General features: G+C 39.8%; 3 protein-coding genes across 4 annotated transcripts in view; 1 reads left to right on the top strand and 2 right to left on the bottom strand.

Annotated features, from left to right (window-relative positions):
• On the bottom strand, positions 1 to 7,173 carry zgc:172323 (Filament_head and Filament domain-containing protein). Of its 2 annotated transcripts, none has more exons than XM_010902056.4 (11): positions 6,854 to 7,173; positions 4,902 to 5,061; positions 3,273 to 3,422; positions 2,838 to 2,957; positions 2,663 to 2,758; positions 2,411 to 2,545; positions 2,185 to 2,295; positions 1,787 to 1,897; positions 1,507 to 1,631; positions 735 to 1,334; positions 1 to 328 (listed from the first exon to the last, which is right to left on the bottom strand). In XM_010902056.4, the coding sequence occupies exons 1-11, from the start codon at positions 7,072 to 7,074 to the stop codon at positions 235 to 237; spliced, it is 1,923 nt and encodes a 640-aa protein (XP_010900358.2). In that variant the 5' UTR covers positions 7,075 to 7,173; the 3' UTR covers positions 1 to 234. The 2 variants fall into 2 exon arrangements, with proteins under 2 accessions (XP_010900358.2, XP_010900359.2); XM_010902057.4 differs by having other exon boundaries at positions 1 to 323.
• A 5,678-nt stretch (positions 7,174 to 12,851) lies between these two features.
• Positions 12,852 to 18,332, bottom strand: tstd3 (thiosulfate sulfurtransferase like domain containing 3). Its single transcript, XM_010902055.4, has 4 exons — positions 18,050 to 18,332; positions 17,695 to 17,880; positions 15,323 to 15,482; positions 12,852 to 13,798 (listed from the first exon to the last, which is right to left on the bottom strand). The coding sequence occupies exons 1-4, from the start codon at positions 18,180 to 18,182 to the stop codon at positions 13,741 to 13,743; spliced, it is 537 nt and encodes a 178-aa protein (XP_010900357.1). The 5' UTR covers positions 18,183 to 18,332; the 3' UTR covers positions 12,852 to 13,740.
• Positions 18,290 to 18,382, top strand: part of usp45 (ubiquitin specific peptidase 45) — a 59,516-nt gene continuing 59,423 nt past the window's right edge. The window contains exon 1 of the mRNA XM_020041275.2: positions 18,290 to 18,353. The gene's annotated coding sequence lies outside the window, so the exon portion shown is untranslated. The remainder of the gene's footprint in view (positions 18,354 to 18,382) is intronic.

The following is an 18,382-nucleotide window of genomic DNA, read 5'->3' as shown; positions in this document are numbered from 1 at the left end:
TTGAGTGCTGAGAGCTTTATTTGATGCTTGTTGAATATACTTGTAAGGCAAAAAGAGGTTTTTGGATAATGTGGTTTAAAGGCATATTACAACAGCCTACCGCTTGTCTAGGTTGCAGGGTCTTTTGTGGTCTCATGTGTAGGTCAAAGGTCAGGGAGCAGACATGAGTCACCAGTGCAAAGCTTTGGGGGCGTAAGGGTTTAAGGGGTGAAAAGAGGTCATGGCCATTGACGCCTACTCCTCGTCCGAGTCGTCAGCAGCGCCAGAGATTATGTAGGTTTGCTCTTTGGTGTCACTTTCCATTGTCTCGTCTTCTGCTTTAACTGTTCTAAGGTAAAGCAAAAAAAATGTAAATGGTTGAATACGTTTCTTGCAAAAAAGGTACAGGTGAAGATTTCTTCTGGTCACTGTCTGAAACATTGAGACCTAACACTGTTCCCTTCTAGCAATGATCAATAATAAGCATACAACCATTTTTGATTAAAGCTGTTATTGCAAAAAGATAAGTGAAGAAGGTAATTAATAAATGCCTTGAGAGCATAGTTCTGTCATTACCCACTGTCATACCATAAAAGAACAGCATAATACATCACTATTTTCAGGCCTTGCTTTCATAGCTCTGGCTATGAATCTAGAAGCCATTATATTTCTCAGATTTTCACCAAAACACAGGTGGGGATGACCACATCATTGTTGCTCAAATTATGGATGTTTTCTTTAACTGTTACTTTTACCTGATAAGCACGGTCCTCCTTTCTGTCATTTCGACTGCCTGCTCCTGGTGGGAATAGTCCTTGGCGGCACCGTATCCATATTCACCAACACCGCTTCCAATTCCTCCACCCATGCCACCAGCACCCGTTCCTCCGCCCATGGCTCCAGCACCCATGCCTCCTCCCATTCCCCGATCCCCCTTTACTCCCACACCCATGCTTCCAACCCCAGTGCCGGCAACACCCATGGCTCCAGCACCACTCCCTCCACCCATTCTTCCACCAATTCCCCCACTAATATCACCACTAGCACTCAAGCCTTTAACACCGCTACCTTCTGCACCTATTCCTCCAGGCCCTGTGCTTCCAGCTCCTAGGCCACCAGCACCAGCTCCACCCCCGAATCCAGCACCCATCCGCCCACCTACACCAGCTCCACCAGAACCCATTCCTCTACCCATGCCTCCTGCTCCACCCGTTCCTCCACCATTGCGTCCAGGTCCCATGGCTCCAGCCATGCCCACGCTCATCCCAGCACTCATGGAGCTCAAACTGCTACTTATGATTGACATGGACCCAACCATGGTGGCGAGGCGCAAGTCCTCCCCCTCAATCAGCTTTCTATGAACACAGACGAAAGCTGTATCAGTGACTGGTCAATGTCAACAATCAATGAGCCATGACCATTAATTTGCTTTTCAATTTCTTTGAATCTAATGACATTCCATTTGTTTGTTTTTCTTATACATGTTTTGTATGATTATATACTGTGCCAATAAACATTCAAGCATACCTGTAAGTTGTGATTTCAATCTCCAGTGCCATCTTCATGTTCAGGAGGTCCTGGTACTCACGCAGATGCAAAGCGATTTTGGATTTGGTGGATTTCAGCTCCTCTTTCAAGGCTTCAATCCTTTCCTGTGATTGTCAAAAAGGGTCACTTTCAGTTTGCACGTACTTGGATTTGAACAAGGTCCAATTAATTTAGATCTTTAGCAGTTGAGTTAGGAGTAAACTGGCCTGAGGAATGGTGCATGAATAACTGGGCCACTTAATCTACTATACATTCTCACCTGAAGGTCCTCCAGCTCTTTCTTATACTTTTCCTGTGCTTCACGAATCTGTGTTTCCAGTGCCTCATTTCTGGTCTTTAGAGCATCCAGGCCACGCTCTTTATTTAGGATCTTTAAGGTCAGGAAAAATTATCTTGACTGAAGTTCCATTCATATCTTGACTGAAGTTCTGGAGGCTACAACTCTCCTATATATAGAGTCTAATAATACATGATTTTGCATGCATATAGGAATATCTTTAACAAATATTTTAACTTAATTGGCCTTGGTCCAACAGTCTAAAGTGACACAATTATGCTGCAGTGGGGGATTAAAACAGGCCCACAGTTGTTTTACCTGTCCAAATGTTTCTGTCAAGTAAAGCATAAAAATGCCTGGAAAAGTATTTTTTTACTTACATCCTTTTTAGCTGCAGTAACTTCTTCCCTTACATTTCGAACCATGTCCACGTGTTTTGTTGTCTTATTGTTCAGGTCTTCAAACTTACTTTTATACCAGGTATCCATTTCCTATAACAAATGCAAATTATATTATTCATGACTGATGTATTTACAGTACACTTGGTCTAAACGACCTCTATTTAATTAATATAATTTTATATCGACCTGGCCTACTTTTGCCTACCTTTAAATTTTTTGCGGCGATGTCATCATACTGTGCTTGGATTTGTTTGAGAGCACTTGAGAGGTCAGGGAGGTCATAGGCACTCTGGGCTGTGGCATGTGCGGCATAGATCATTTTCAGCAGCTCTTCAATTTCCTGAGAAAGAAGAATGGTTTGATAATAACCGCAAATCGTGGAGGCCGATCATTTCATCCAAATGTGTAGAGTTGCCGCACAACCAAATCACTCAGTGTGTGTAATACTGTGACCTACCGCTTTGTGCACCCTCCTTAGGAATTCAATCTCCACCTCCAACTGCTCGAGCTGTTTCTCCAGGGCGATCCTCTGAGAGGTAGCTCTGTCCACATCCTGAATGGCACACAGTGACAGTTGAACGTTAATCAAGTCATTTTGGCTAAAACAGTGAAGTAATTAAACAGCCTCTTACTGGGCGGAATGCTTCAATCTCCATCTCGGCCTGTCTCCTCAGTTCAACTGCCTCCTCGTATTTCACTTTGATCATCTCCAGTTGGCCTGCCATGCCTTCTTTCCCAGCTATGGCTTGGTCCTGGAAACAAAAGCCCAGAGGTAGCAGAACGCTAATAAATTAAAGTCACAATATTGTAAAGAAAAAATATTCACAAAGCGCCTAGTTCTCTCACTCTGTGTGTGTGTGTGTCTACTGGAAATAACCAGGTAGGAAACCTTGAAAACACCAAGTTGACATCTTTTGATATTGTCTGCATGCTTGGGTACATGTTCTGAAAGTCAGTGGGGGGTGATAGTCTCGGTAGCAACTAAGATTTCAGTATTTCTGCTCTAATGATCACATGCGAGGTAAATCATGATAGAGTGATGTATGAATAAAGCCATGTTGTCTCACCCGCTTGATTCTCATCTGCTCCGCAATCTTTTTCAGATCTCTCAGCTGCTCCTCATACAGCTTACGCAGGCCTGATGGCTTCACAAACCGGTTTTGGATGGCTTCAATCTCTGTCTCCAAGAGCTTGTTCTGCTGCTCCAGGGACCGAACCTTTTAAGGGAAAGACAACGCTGTGGTATGAATTATCATCAGGCCCAGAGTTTGTCAGCATGCCTCCATTGAATATGCTTGCTGCCCAATTAAGTGGGAATAATGCGCGCCTCTGTCTCCACAGCCAGAAGGGCCGTTTCCCCACTGCAAGGCTGTATGGCCCACTCAAGCAAGCATGGTCTAATCAAACAAATTCCATCAAAAAGCTCAAAGATACATACATTTGTCTCTTATAAAAACATAAGAATATGCATCAATTGTTGATGTTAAATAATATGTGGCACCAAGACATATTTTGGCCTCCACAACTCTTTATTTCATTGTTAATATATCAGACCCTTTGTATTTCATTTAGAACCTTTTAAATATCATTGAGAAAATGATTGACACACTAGACTCAATATTTGGTGGGACAGTCTTAGGGAAAATAACCGCAATCAAGTGCTTCCTAGTCATGAATGAGCTTCATGCACCTCTGTACTGGAAGTTTGGCCCACTCTTCTGTAAACTGATCCAGTTCTCCAAAATTTGAAGGATGCCCCCCAACTGCTGTGACAAAATATCTCACCATGTTTTAGATTTATATCTGGACTCAAAGTCTGGCCACTTCAGAACAGTCCAGCATTTTGTTTTGAACCATTCCTGGGTGCTTTTAGAAGTGTGTTTGGGGTCATTGTTTTGCTGGAAGACCCATCATCTGTCCACAGGAGACTGATCACTAGAATGGCCTTGGCATGTTCAGGTAAGTTTGGGCAAATTCAGACTGGCTTCATGTTTCTCTTGCAGCACAACCACCTTTCAGGTTGGCGACGAATGGTGCGAGTTTGAACAGTCGTACCTTGTACCAATCCTTCACTGCGATCTTCTATCAAGCTTCTTTTGTGGCCACATCCAGGAAGGAAGTTTGGTTACAGTGGCATGGGTTTTGATTACATTACATTCAGTGGACATAGCAACCATGTAGATCTCTGGAGATCTTGTGTCAGACCATGCTAATTTTGATAGACACAGTGAAACAGAAACATTGAATGAGTCTTTTTATCTATTCAAACTGGTTAAGTTAGTGATTGTAGGCACTTGCAACTCACCACAGATGAGTTTAATTCCAAAGTAGAGGAGTATCACCTGCTTGAAATCTTTTTATTTTTTACTTGTAGAAAGTGCCAATACTGTTTTCCAGGCACTTTTAGGATTTTTGTGTGGAATAAACAAAAAATAAGTAAATTATTCAGATTGTATTTGCTCAACTGCAAAATAGCGAAATACAAATATGGAGACAAAACTATTTTTTTATTCCAACAGTTTTCTAGAAGAATTATTAGAATATTTAATGCATGGGTTCCAATACCTTTGTCCATAATTGTGTATATATGGCAACAAATGTGTCCCTATGTGCTGCGTACATTTTTTGTGTAGGAGCACGTTTGAGTGCACCTACACAATCAGCTGTTTGCGTTTGCTCTCTTGAGGTGCGTATACCTTCTCAATGTAAACAGCAAGTCTGTCGTTGAGTATGATCATCTCCTGCCGCTCACTGCTGCGCGTACTGAGGAATTCTTTGTTCTCCGCAGCAGATGCATCCAGGTCGATCGGGGTCCCATTACCGTAGCCCACACATGCCACGATTCCTGCATTCCCGCTGAAATGACAGGCAGTTCAACATACACACCCTGACCTGGAGGCAACTGACATCACTTTGTTATTCTGCGAACATACATCATGACATAACGTGAACATGAAAGGTTATTGCCACTTACATGTCACAATCACAGTCAAACGGTAGATTGATGGCCTGTCGAGCACATGTTTATTAATTTCCAAATGCCACATTCGTTCCTACTCTGATGTCAGGATTCAGAAGAAAATGTTATCCCGGGATGATGACTCACTTGGACCTCTCAACCCAAGTGTCGACCTCTACACACCGCTAGTCCACAGTCGAGGCTACCGTCAAGTATAACGCTTTCGAATGGTGCATGTTGTCTATGTGAAATTACACTACAACTTTTACAACAATTAAATGCATATGAAAACTGTTTTTTACTGTGGCATTTTTTTCCCACATGGATCCAGCATCTATGTTATATAATATGCAATCTGAATAGGTATTCCCTTATAATGTTGACATATTTGTGTATTCACGTAAAAAAAACAATATTCTTGGAATGACGCTGGAAATTAACACAGGCGTTTTTACACATTACATTTCTTCAATTCATTTTGAGTAATGGTGCCATCGAATTGCATTTTGGAATAGGCTTCTGTTGCACAACACAGTAAAAAAAATGCTTTGTGTAGGATGGGGGAAATGTTTATTTAAACGTGCCTGTGGTTCCAGTTAATTTGCTTATATTAGTAACGAAGCTTGATTGCAAAGACATTTCCATATCAACACCGAAATACATTTTTCTCAGTCCTCATTGTCATTTAAAAATATTTTTTCATCTTATGAAAAAATCTATTTAAACGACTGAAGGATAGTTCGTTTTCGTTGTCTCAGTAAAAACAGGGGCAGCAGGTATGCCTAGCATTTAGAGGATCTGACCAGTAACCGAAATTGATTTTTTTTCTCTCTCTCGAAGTTCCTGCTGCTCCTATAAATAAGAATGTGTTGTAAGTCAACTTCCCAGAGAGGAATTTGATTAATATGTAGCCAAATAGACAGCAAAGGACAGTTTGACAAAAGCAGTTTAATCCTGAATAAAATTAACATAAACAAATACTTTTCTTGTTTATGTTAATTGGTGCATCAGCAGCTTGTAGTCCTGTCTCTTTCAGATCCGATGTCACCTGTTTAAAGGCAACTCATATGAAGGAATCTTTCCCTCAAGGGTATTTTGGAACTGCTGTGTAAATTTAATCCAGTAGCTTTTATTATGGGAAGGCTAATATCAAACTGGAGTCCCGTTTATGGGAGGTGTGACTATGGCCACATTAGTGTGAATATCTTGTGTTTAAAGGGTATGCAGAATAAAATTTACACTTTTACTGAATTAAACAATATTTGAACTGAGGCAGGTGTAATTTGTATCACCAAAGTATGAACAATCAATAACATTGCTGTGTCTGTAGAGCTTTATCTGACAAATCAAATCACGTGAATTGAGCCTGAATCACTAGGTTTTGATTTAGTTTGAAAACCTCAACTAATTAAGGTGCAATATGAAACATTGACAAGCAATGGTTCCTTGAGGAACTCCAAGGGTTCCTTGAGAATTCTTAGGTTTACTCAAAGCACCACAAATTCTATGAATGCTATTTATCAACATTTTATCACCCCTTCCACACTAGTTCTGAACTGAATCACACTCTGCTGGCTTCAATATGTCCTTTTGGTCACAGCCACACCAACTATTGTGTATAGGTGACCTCTGTTGTATGAAAAAAGGGTCTGAGTGTTTAAAGTGTAGAGAGTGGACTGAGCATCTTACCCAGCCATACGGGAGGTGCGGGAGGTGGAGAGAGTCCTTCGGCCCAAGGTCTCGGCCCGCATGCTGCTAGCTCGGTCACTACGAGGGTAGCTGGCTGACTGGTGACGGACATCTCTTCGTGTTGGGGACGGGCTGGAAACCCTAACCATGTAGGAAGACGAGCTGCTGATGTCCTCAAAGTGGCGTCGGTAGGACGACATCCTCTCTGGGCTGCGACTCATTGTTGCGGCTGCTTGGGTCCGTCCTGCTTAGGGAATTCTCTGGAGGTGCTCAGCGTTCGACTGAGGGAACTTTGTGTTTGCACTCTTGTAGCTCCATCCTCCAAGGCTGTTTTATACCCCGCAGGGTGGAACATAGCCCAGCTATAAGGCATGGTCCTGGCCTTGCCCATGTCATGGGGCAAGACCTCTGGAATCTCTAACCTCAGCCCCACACTGGGGCCTGACCTGGCACGACACTTAGACATCTGCCAGCACTATGCGAGGAGCTGAACAGAGATTCTGGAACAGAACCAGAGAGAACTGAGGGAGCACTAGCAGGGCCCATTAGGGCATATGGACAGCAGCGGCCACTGACGTGATCCACTCTGAAGGGCTAGGGGGCTTTAATTGCACCCAGAACCCAGGGTTAGGGGGTGACCGAAGAGGTCACGCCGACTGACACACAAGACAACGGGCTGTGTGAGATTTGACATAAATTAGTACTTATTAGTCTGGTCTGTTTTTTTTGTTTTTTTTTACATTAAATAAGGGATATGCAGAAAGAAAGAAAGAAAGTGGAATGAACTGCTTGAGTGGAAATCAGGGGAAAATGGAGAACGGGGGTTGGGTGGAGTGGTGTCTGGAGTTCATGCATCATTTGGTTGAATGATGTGAATGGAGTAAACAGTAGTCTGGTCTCAGAGAAACTACACCTATACATAAAAGACAAAATACTGCCCCTCAACCCAGAACAGTCACTGGCCCCTCAAATTACTAAACAACACAACTTCTCCAAACATAGAAGGAAAGATAACATTTATGTACCAGTTTGTCAATTAGATTTTTTATCTAATGGGAACACTTTTCCCATAATTAAAATGTTATGGGGCTCATTCAATGGAATGTATTGTTTGTATTTTTTGTTATTTTTATTCAACATATTATAGCACAATATGATTGGAACACACATCCTGCTTTTACCTTCAACTTCACTTAGGGCTGTTCTAATGACGACTGAGAGTCCACGTTAAATCATAATGGACTTGACTGTTTGCTTAATTCTTACTTCTATTTTACATATGTCATAAAATATTAATGTTTCCTGTATTAAAACCTAAGCACCATTCAAATCAGATTCCACAAGTGGACTAAAATGGTCAGTACTGTGCAAGATAACAAAACTACTGCATAGTCATATAGTTCAATCATCAGGTTTACAGTCCCAAGCTTACACTCATTGTTTACTTGAGCCAGTGTCAAAGGCATCAAACTGTTGAATGAATTGACATTATTGTACTCTGTTATTCTAGTGACTTACCATTTCTGTATTTATAATGTACTATTCATCCACAGTTAGACTGTACTTAAACAGCATCAAATGTTTTGCCCCAAGTGCAGAAATCAAATCAATGAGCATTGTTATGACCAATCACATTGAGCTCATATTCGTGACTAATCACATTGCCACTAAGCCTACAGGCCTAAAATGATCTGGAAAATGAACAGCGGCTGTTGTCTTCAAAACCTTTACAACTGATCAACAATTTGCATTGGAATGATTCTTTCCATTTACCTCAGAGCTTGCAGGCGGGTGGGGTGTGAAGAAGTCAGCTCTGCATATCTCAGTGATGCGAACAGTAGCTAAGTATTCCTACCAGTGGAGTTTCAGCATCTAATCAATGACCTCCCTCATTACTGACACACACCCGCCGTGGCACTCAGAGGAATGCTCCTTGAGCCAGATGAGAGGAATAAATCACTATGACTCTGCGTGGTCCTAATGATGTCAACTTGTCCAAAACTATTTTGTACTCTGTTTTTGGCTGTTTACTGTTTCACAAACAAGGGCAAAACAATTCCATTTGTGTTCATGAAGAAGTAAATAGAAATTCTATTCTATGAAAAACCTGAAAAACTGGATTGTCAGTTTACACATTCTGAATGTTATTTATAATATTTAAACTATAATGTCTCCTGTAAATAAGTACTCACACTCTAAATTCAGGACTTTGTATAAGATCACAGTATCAAGTCTGATTAGTTTCATAGTCCCTTTTGCTGGGAAATATCTTAAAACACTGTGCCCCCACCTACCATGCTTCACCATGGGGACAGTTTTAGCCCTGTTTATTGTTTTTCAATTTAACCTTTATTCAACCAAGTTAGCCTCATTGAGATTAAAAATCTATTTTCCAAGAGGGACCTGACCAATTTACAATACATAAAATCACAAAATAAAACATAAATTACCACAGTTACTATTTAAACTAATCAGCCAAAAATTACAACCACCTGCCTAATATGCTGTTGGTCCTACACATGCCGCCAAAACAGTACCAACCTACAAGGTCTACAGGACCCTTGAAGGAGTGTTGTGGTATCTATCACCAAGACATTAGCAGCAGATCCTTAAAGTCCTGTAAGTTGCGAGGTGGGTCCTCCATGGATCAGACTTGTTGGTCCAGCACATCCCACAGATGTTTAATCAGAATTGAGATCTGGGGAATTTGGAGGCCAGGGCAACACCTTGAATTCTTTATCATGTTCCTCAAACCATTCCTCAACAATGTTTGTAGTGTGGCAGGATGCATTATCCTGCTGAAAGTTGCCACTGCCACCAAGGAATACCATTGCCATTAAGGGGTGTACCTGGTCTGAAACAATGTTTATGTAGGTGGCACGTGTCAAATTGATGTCCACATGAATGGCAGGACCGAAGGTTTCCCAACAGAACATTACCCAGAGCATCACCCTCCCTCCATCTTCTCACAGGGCATCCTGGTGCCATCACTTCCCCTGGTAAACGGAGCACATGTATACAGCCGTCCAAATTATGTAAAAGAAAACAGGACTCATCGGACCAGGCAACCTTCCACTGCTCCAAGGTCCAGTTCTGACCTGCGTGTGCCCACTTTCGACGGTGGACAGGGGTCATCAGGGCCACTCTGACTGGTCTGTGGCTACACAGCCCCATACACAAAAGGGTGCGATCCACTGTGTGTTGTGGCAAATACCTCCCTTAACCATTAACATTTTCTGTGACTTGTGCCACAGCAGACCTTTGGTCGGTTCCGGGCAGACAGGATAACTTTCATTGCACTCGTGCATCGATGAGCCTTGGGCGCCCAACACCCTGACAGTAGGTTGTGATTTTTCTCTCCTCGGATCACTCTCAGTAGGTACTCACCACTGCTGACTGGGAGCTCCCCAGAAGGCTTGCCGTTTCAGTCATGCTCTGACCCAGTTATCTGGCCATAAGAATCAGGTCGCTCAGGTCAAAGTCGCTCAGGTCTTTACTCCTGCCCATTTCTCCAGCAACCAACATGTTGACTACGAGAACTAATTGTTCACATACCATCTAGTCTACCCAGACCTTGACATGTGACCTTGTTAGGAAATGATTAGTGTTATTCGCTTCATTTCTGTGTGGTCATAATGGTTTGGCTCACCAGTGTATACCGTACATAGCTAGGTACAGTCCAGATTAAGGGTCAAAACATTTACAGACCCCATTTCAATATCATTTGTAGATTTGATTATAGATGTAAAACCAAGTGGAGGGTGCACAGTACTGGAACACTTGTTTCCCTACTTCAGTACAGGTCTTAGGAACCGCAAACAAAATACAGTTTTGGGCAATACTACACATGATGAGTAGTATTTTTTGCCAGATGTAGCATGGGTGACATCTTTTTCCTCATGCTCTAACAATTCTTCAGACAACATGTCATATGCCTTTTACACAGGCTTCAGTCTAGCCACTTTACCATGATAGCCTGATCAAGAGATGGTTGTCCATTTGGCAGGTCCTTCCATCTCTGCAGAGAAACTCTAGCTGAAGCTGTGCTAGAGTGGCCCCTGGGTTCTTGATCACCTCTCAGATAAATTATAGGATATGATACATTTGTTATAAACAAAAACTAAACCAGAACTAGAAACTTTAGGTCAGAAACTAACAAAAATATAAACCATTTGGAAATGTTTTTGTTTGACACAAAAGCTTCTTTGAAAACTGAGACGAAAATAAAATTTGAAAATAAATATTTTAAAACATTAAAACAAATGCAAAAACTAAAATCCTAATCCTGTATAACACATAGACAGGTGTGTGCCTTTCTAAACCATGTCCAATCAATTAGTAGTTTTTGTGTCATCAGACCTGAGAATCTTTTTCCGTTCTTCAGGTGACATGTCAAATGTTTTTTACTCAGGAATGGATTCTGTGTCACTCTCCATAAAGGACTGATTGATGAACTGCTGCAGAAATGGTAGTCCTGGCAAGTTTTCATCTCTGAGGATGGTTAGAGTAGCAATTGAGTTGCCCTTCTTGCCCTGTTACCTTGTTTGGCTAGACAGGGTGTTTCAAAAACTAAAATTTCACAATGATGGAGAAAATAGATAACTTTGAATTCTTTAGCTTTTTTATAACCTTCACAATTTCTATGCTTTGACTAGTGATGTACAGTTCGCAAATGATTCCTTCTTTTTGACAAGACAGTAGCATTAGAAATACATGTTTATAAAATAATTGAATGCTTGGATCAATAATACAGTATTTAATTTTGGATTGTAATGAAAAACACAGATTCATTCATACACTTAAAAAAGACTTGTGAACGACTCACTCAATGAGCATTGTTCGCTGCTGTGGTGGGCCTGGTGGGCATTACTGACTCAAATGAATGAAATGACTCGAAAGATTTGTTCTTTTACTGAACAACTTGAAAAGATCAGAGTCAGTCCAGAGTCAAATTTCCTATGAAAGTCTATGAAATGTTCCTTGTACTTCATGGCTTTGGATTTCCATGCAAGTGTACCCTGTATAGACAGTTGTTTTTCAAAATCATATCCAATTACATTTGCCACAGGTCGAATCCAATAAAATTCAAAAGACACTTCAAGTATGATAAAACCAAACAGGAGGCCTTTAAACTAAATTTGGGCTTTAAACTAAAATTTTTAATTTCAATGTCATTATAGGGTTGTGTGTAGAACCATGGCAAAAATATTATGTAATCAAATACAAAATCAAACTACTACAGAACAACATGCAGAGAAAGTGAAGGGGTGTGAAAACTATCCAAAAGCACTGTATATAGAGATACATGAATAAGGTACCTAGCAGGTACAATGACCAGATAGCAGCTCAGACAATTAAAGGAATGAGTGATGTGTCATGTTTCAAATTATTTTGCCGTTGATTCCTGTGATTGGCTGCAGAGGACAGAAAAGAATGATGGCCAAAGGAGACTGCAAACCTCAGTTGAATTTGTAAAGAAATCACTAAGCCCAGGTGACCATTTGAACAGAAATTAAATCTATTTAAATATATAATATTTACTCAAGTAATAGACTTCATTTATATATACACAACTCTTGAGCATTATCACCCAAGGACTGCTGAATTTGGTAATACACTTGACACATCTATAAATGATGACAAGGGAACTTATGAATGCCTCTTGAAGGTTATGTGGAAAATTCATTTTGAGAGATGTAGTGCTTATTTCAAGTGGTTATGGTATTCTCTATATGAACCTGTTACAGAAGATTTCTTCACGACAGATGTTTTTGTAGTAAGAAAAATACCCTATTTCAACTGAAATATATAGCACTCTCTTTTAACTATTCATAAAAATCTGATCATCGTCAAAAGGATACTTATATTTCGTTGCTCATTGTTACAGATGTTGCTTAGTTCCCACAGATTTGTTAAAACCTTTCATTAAACCTTTATTGGAAAAAAAGGCACAGCGACAAATCTGGGTTTATTTTATTTACACCAAATGCTAAATAAATTGACTGAAGCTATGTTTATTTTTTCAGTATATGCACTCCAAACCTACATACACATTATCATATACATTAAATAAGCCTTTAAAATGCATGTATTTGCCAGAGAATGTGCACAGGAAAGACCTACAGTGAGCGTTAGGCTGCGTTCACTTGGCGAACATTGGTAATAGAACTACAGGAAAAAAATAAACCCATAAATCACATCAGAAGTATGATTGACGAGAGGAACAGTACTTTACACAGTAGCCAGAAAGAACTCTGTGCAAGTCAGGAACATGGCAATAAACCTGAAGCCAAATGTCACAGAGGGCTGGCCCCTCCTCCTTTAGTCTCTGGTGCAGATTCAGGGTACATGTGTCCATTAAGGCCAGATTCATAGTTTCTTATTTCATACTGTAAGTGCCATTATGTTGTCAAAATGACTGATTATCAGAGTTGCCATTACATCTGAGGGTCATACAACGTTTCATCCTGTTGAATGCAGACACTCTAAAGACCAAACTGCTCTAGATCAGCAAGCTGCACAAAGTACCATGTTTACAGGGATTCCATCAATGAGAGAAGCCATCCTTTTGATGAAAAACATTCACATAGTGTAACAGGCATGAAAATCTGGATTGTATTATTATACTTAAAAATATGATACAGAAGTATCACTGATTAGTAAAACTGATTACTTAAAACTGATATTTTTCTGTGCAAACCCAATATACATGAAATCACTTATGCACATTGCTTATATGAAGCAAATTTACTATTGGTGGATTAACTTCAAAAAAATCACCTGCAATGACGACCATAGTCTATCCTGTTTGCCAATTTTGTATTGATTTGGTATGATTAAATAAAATGATCTTCAAGAATGACAGAATTTTTCTGCCTCCCAGTTAATCATCTTTCCTGTTCGTGTTTTGCCCAGTCTTGCCATCCACCTGCATAGTGTTGCACGCTGAACACAGAGAAAAGGGAGAAAACACATGAGTGAAATGGTAGCCAAATACATGATTATCTACAAAAACAAATAATATAATAAAAAATGTTCGGCAAATAAAGTATAACAGTTGAACATCTCCTTGAACTTGATCAGGTCTTTCGACAATTGCCAATGATGCTGCTGAGCATGTTGGGTAAAGTAATGTAGTGTAAAAATTGAGGAGTTAATTAAACGGATCCTAAATGTTAACCTATATATAGGATTCTCATCGCCTTATCGCGATTATTTGAGCAGGACCGCAATTCATTTTATGAAAACCTTTTTGCACACTATTTTGATTTTAAAAAATCATGTTTACAATCTGAATAAGGGATGCCAATGTTAGAAATGTCTCAACCAAAACCATGCGAATTATGTCTGTTTTCATCAGTTAGGATGTCTCGCACATGGGTGCCAAAAAGCATTTGACAGCTCTGCGGAAAGTTATAGGAGCAGATAATTTACTAAAACTCGTTTGCTTCATAATTTCATTATGTTTAAACCTAGTAAAAATAGTTTTCCAATGCACCATTATGTAATTTCGCAACATTATTTCGTAGACAAATAAGTTTCAGTCGCTTATTTGTTGCATCAACAAATGGTCATTTACATCCATATTTCCAAATTAGATAATGCGCTTTAAAATGCATGGACAGAAATGTGTTGTCCCATTGCATATTAACATTTGGAAATACATTTTTTCCTTAGGCATGTTTACTGGCCCTGGCTACCATGACCATGCTGGGCCCTCATCAGTTACAGCCATTCTGTCCCAATTTGGTGGTAATGGCACAGAAACCAAATTCCATTGTCTTGGCAGAGGCCCAGGCCTGTGTTGTCTCTGAGAGCACATTTTTAACTGAATGAATTAGCTGAAACACATTTGTCCATGTGAGAAAGGCTATTACAAATAACTAGGCTATAATATTTGCTGCAGATTGAGAGTTGAAATGTCACAACGCGAAGGAAAATGTCATTGTCATTGCTTTGTGGTTGCCTTTGAGAAGAGAAATTATTAACAACACTGATGCAGTGGAAGTTCCAAAGCCAAACCCAACGGCTCCGCTCTGGCTGCATTTTGGTTTTAATGAGAGAGGAGAGCCCAATAATCTGGAGGAGGTGAATTGACAGATCAGTTCCAGAAAGGTGATGCTCAAAAGTGCAAACATCACAAATCTGAAGAATCATCTCCGGATCCACCACATGTATTTTTACAAGATTATTAGGCTTACACTATAAAAAAGGCTTAAAATGTACAATACAAACAATAAAATCATTAATTGCAATTATTTGTGCAACAATTAATCATCAACTAAAATGTCATAAGCATGACCACCCTACAGCATTCACAAAGAATGTCACAAGAAAATCTCCTATAAAACTATAAAGCACAGAGTTTGAGTGAGATGTTATTTCTAGCTTATGTATGTCAATATGATAAAAGCCTGCGATGTATAGTATGGTCTTATAGTAGTGTATGGGCAATGCAGTTTCCCTTACTCTTTATATCCTAGAGAGATGGCTGTGTCTAGGGCAGTTTTGCTCCGGACCCCGGCCAGGCAGGAAAAAACCACGTGGTCTGTCGGCTGGGGTTTGTCTCCCCCATAAGTCTCCTTGAATTCCTCAGGCTTCAGCTGGAGAGCAACGTTCACTTGTCCCACTGTATAAAAAAAATATATATATAATTTAATGGAAAACAATAGTATAGAACAGTATCGAATAGACGGCATTAGTATACATCAGAGACAAATGCTAAATCCGGAATCAAAAGTAGATATTGACAGCTCTCTTATGCCTGCACAAATTATGTGGCTGACCTGTCACCTCTGTGTCAACTGTCCCAATACTTTTGGTGCGCTAAAATAAGGGATTTATATGGATTTATATTAAGTGTCTTTGTCGAGAGCAAAACATTTTTCTTTTCGATCAAAAATAATTGTTCTAAAAGAAAAAACAAGGCTTCAAAGTAAAAAAAAAAAATCTGCAATGAAATAGCTAGTAATAGGTAAGCAAAATAATATTTTGTAAACAAAACTATCAACCACACTCTTCCAGCTAGACTGCACCCTTTGCTTGCAGTTCTTTTTTTGCTTTTTAAACTCTTTTGATTGAAACACTAGTTCTTCATTTGCACTTTAACCCTACAGCAGTGGGCGGGCTTTCGTGGGAGGTGTGGATGATGCTTCTCCATTGGTTATACATTTTTTGTGTCAGTTTGGCTACAACCAATACTAATAATTCTTTGACACAAAGGAAGTGAAAGCAAACAACTATCTCTGATCGCATTCTACAATATTTATATTTGCAAATAGAGACAGAAAAATCCTAACACAAGATCAGTGACAGTCTGTCTGCCATACAGTTCAGAAACACCTCCTTTTGCATGAACAAGAAGGTGGGACAACATCTCACAAAATAACTGACCTTTGTGCATCACATGACTATAGTCTCAATCAGCTTAGGCTTGTTCCTTTGATTAGTTTAGCTCTGTATTAGCACATCTTGCATTTTTCTACTGTCTAAATACAGTGGGGAGAACAAGTATTTTATACACTGCCGATTTTGCAGGTTTTTCCACTCCAATATTTATCATAGGTACTCTTCAACTGTGAGTGACGGAATCTAAAACAAAAATCCAGAAAATCACATTGTATGATTTGTAAGTAATTCATTTGCATTTTATTGCATGACATAAGTATTTGATACATCAGAAAAGCAGAACTTAATATTTGGTACAGAAACCTTTGTTTGCAATTACAGAGATCATATGTTTCCTGCAGTTCTTGACCAGGTTTGCACACACTGCAGCAGGGATTTTGGCCCACTCCTCCATACAGACCTTCTCCAGATCCTTCAGGTTTCGGGGTTGTCGCTGGGCAATACAGACTTTCAGCTCCCTCCAAAGATTTTTGTCTCACAGTTGAAGTGTACCTATGATAAAAATGACAGACCTCTACATGCTTTGTAAGTGGGAAAACCTGCAAAATCAGCAGGTTATCAAATACGTGTTCTCCCCACTGTACATATGGGATCATTATTGGGGGCAGCCCTGGAACAATTGTGCAAACACTTAAAAAAAAATTGATTATTGTATTTTGGAATAGATAAGTCAACAGAGCTTGTATTTCCTTGTAAGGTAAAGAATAAAATGACTGAGAAGCACAGCTTGTAAACACTGTTAAAACCCTCAAAAGTACAATAAATCTGTGGCCTAAGATGGTCCAGTGGTTTAAGATGCTCCCTCGGGTGAACATGCAACAAACGCTAATTTATCTTTCTGCTCTTTACTGTCAAATATAGCATATCAAAAATGGCCAGAAAATATATTGAGAAAACATAAAAAGCCAACACTGGCATTCACATTAATAGTCACTATTTCTATGTACCAATGGATGTTTTATTGTTTTGTGGTAGAATAATGCAAGATGTTCTGTGTGGCTGGAGGCGCACATTGTATATTTATTTGTTTTAGCAGACACAGACTTTGATTAGTGGGAGCAAACTTTCAAACTGACCCCCTTGTGGAAACTGAACTCTCAAACTTGGCCTAACTGGTGAGCCAACCCTGTCCCTAATGGTGTAAAAATATCAGCCTAGCTAAAAACATTGATTTGCTGTGCCCAAGAGTGCTAAAACAAGTAAAGCATGTTTAATTTGAAACATTCTTTCTTGTTGATATGAAAGGGAGGTTTCCATAAGTGTAGTGCAAGAAGTTAATAATGGAGCGTTGGGCTTCCCAGTGTGTTTACATTAAAGTATTTTTTGTTCATAAAATCATATTGTAGCATGGTGCAGCACATTTTACAACAGGCATATTTGCTTTTTTAAAGTTTAAGCGAGCCGATATGCAATTAAATAAAGGGATAACTCACGAGGAACGTTGATTGAACCCGGGATGTGTCCATACTCACGGAGTTCCCACGGCTCTCGAACATCTATTACTACACTTGTCTGGCTAGCAAGCATTTTCTTCAGTTGTTTGTAAGATACATCCGTTTCTGGCAATGTTGATGAACAAAAATTACGCAACACGTACACTTTGTTGGTGGCACTGATATCTGCAAGATAAACAAAACAACATTGTTGACTAACGTGTTTTAAAATACCACAGAAAATAGCTTACCAGCATTTACAAGGAGTTTCATTTAAAATGTTATCACATTAAATTAACTTCGCAATTTGCCCAGTTAAAATATTTTTCATTCCACTCCTGCCAAGCAGACTTACATGATGTACATCGACAGTTTGTCCGCAATGTGTTTGATATTCTCGAAGCCCTTGTCAAAGCTGGAATGATGTTTCGGTTGAACAAAAGACGTGGAATCACTGCAGCAATCCTTGAACATGCTTTCTGAGCCATGTGAATCTTTATACGTTGATCTAAATCAAAGACTTAACGACAATTGCCTACTCAAAATGCATTATTGTTGATTCACTTCTTCAATGCCCTTCTTCGGTGACAGACTTGCGCATGCGTCGACGTTGATTACGGGTCACACCGAGGACAGAAAGGCACGCTTCTCAATTTACGGTTAGTTGAAATGATTGCATGTGTCTAAG

The sequence above is a fragment of the Esox lucius genome, chromosome 20 (assembly GCF_011004845.1).
Source record: "Esox lucius isolate fEsoLuc1 chromosome 20, fEsoLuc1.pri, whole genome shotgun sequence".
In the NCBI taxonomy this organism is placed as follows: domain Eukaryota; kingdom Metazoa; phylum Chordata; class Actinopteri; order Esociformes; family Esocidae; genus Esox; species Esox lucius.
The sequence above is the reverse complement of the archived record's forward strand: the minus strand, read 5'-3'. Positions and strand labels throughout refer to the sequence as shown.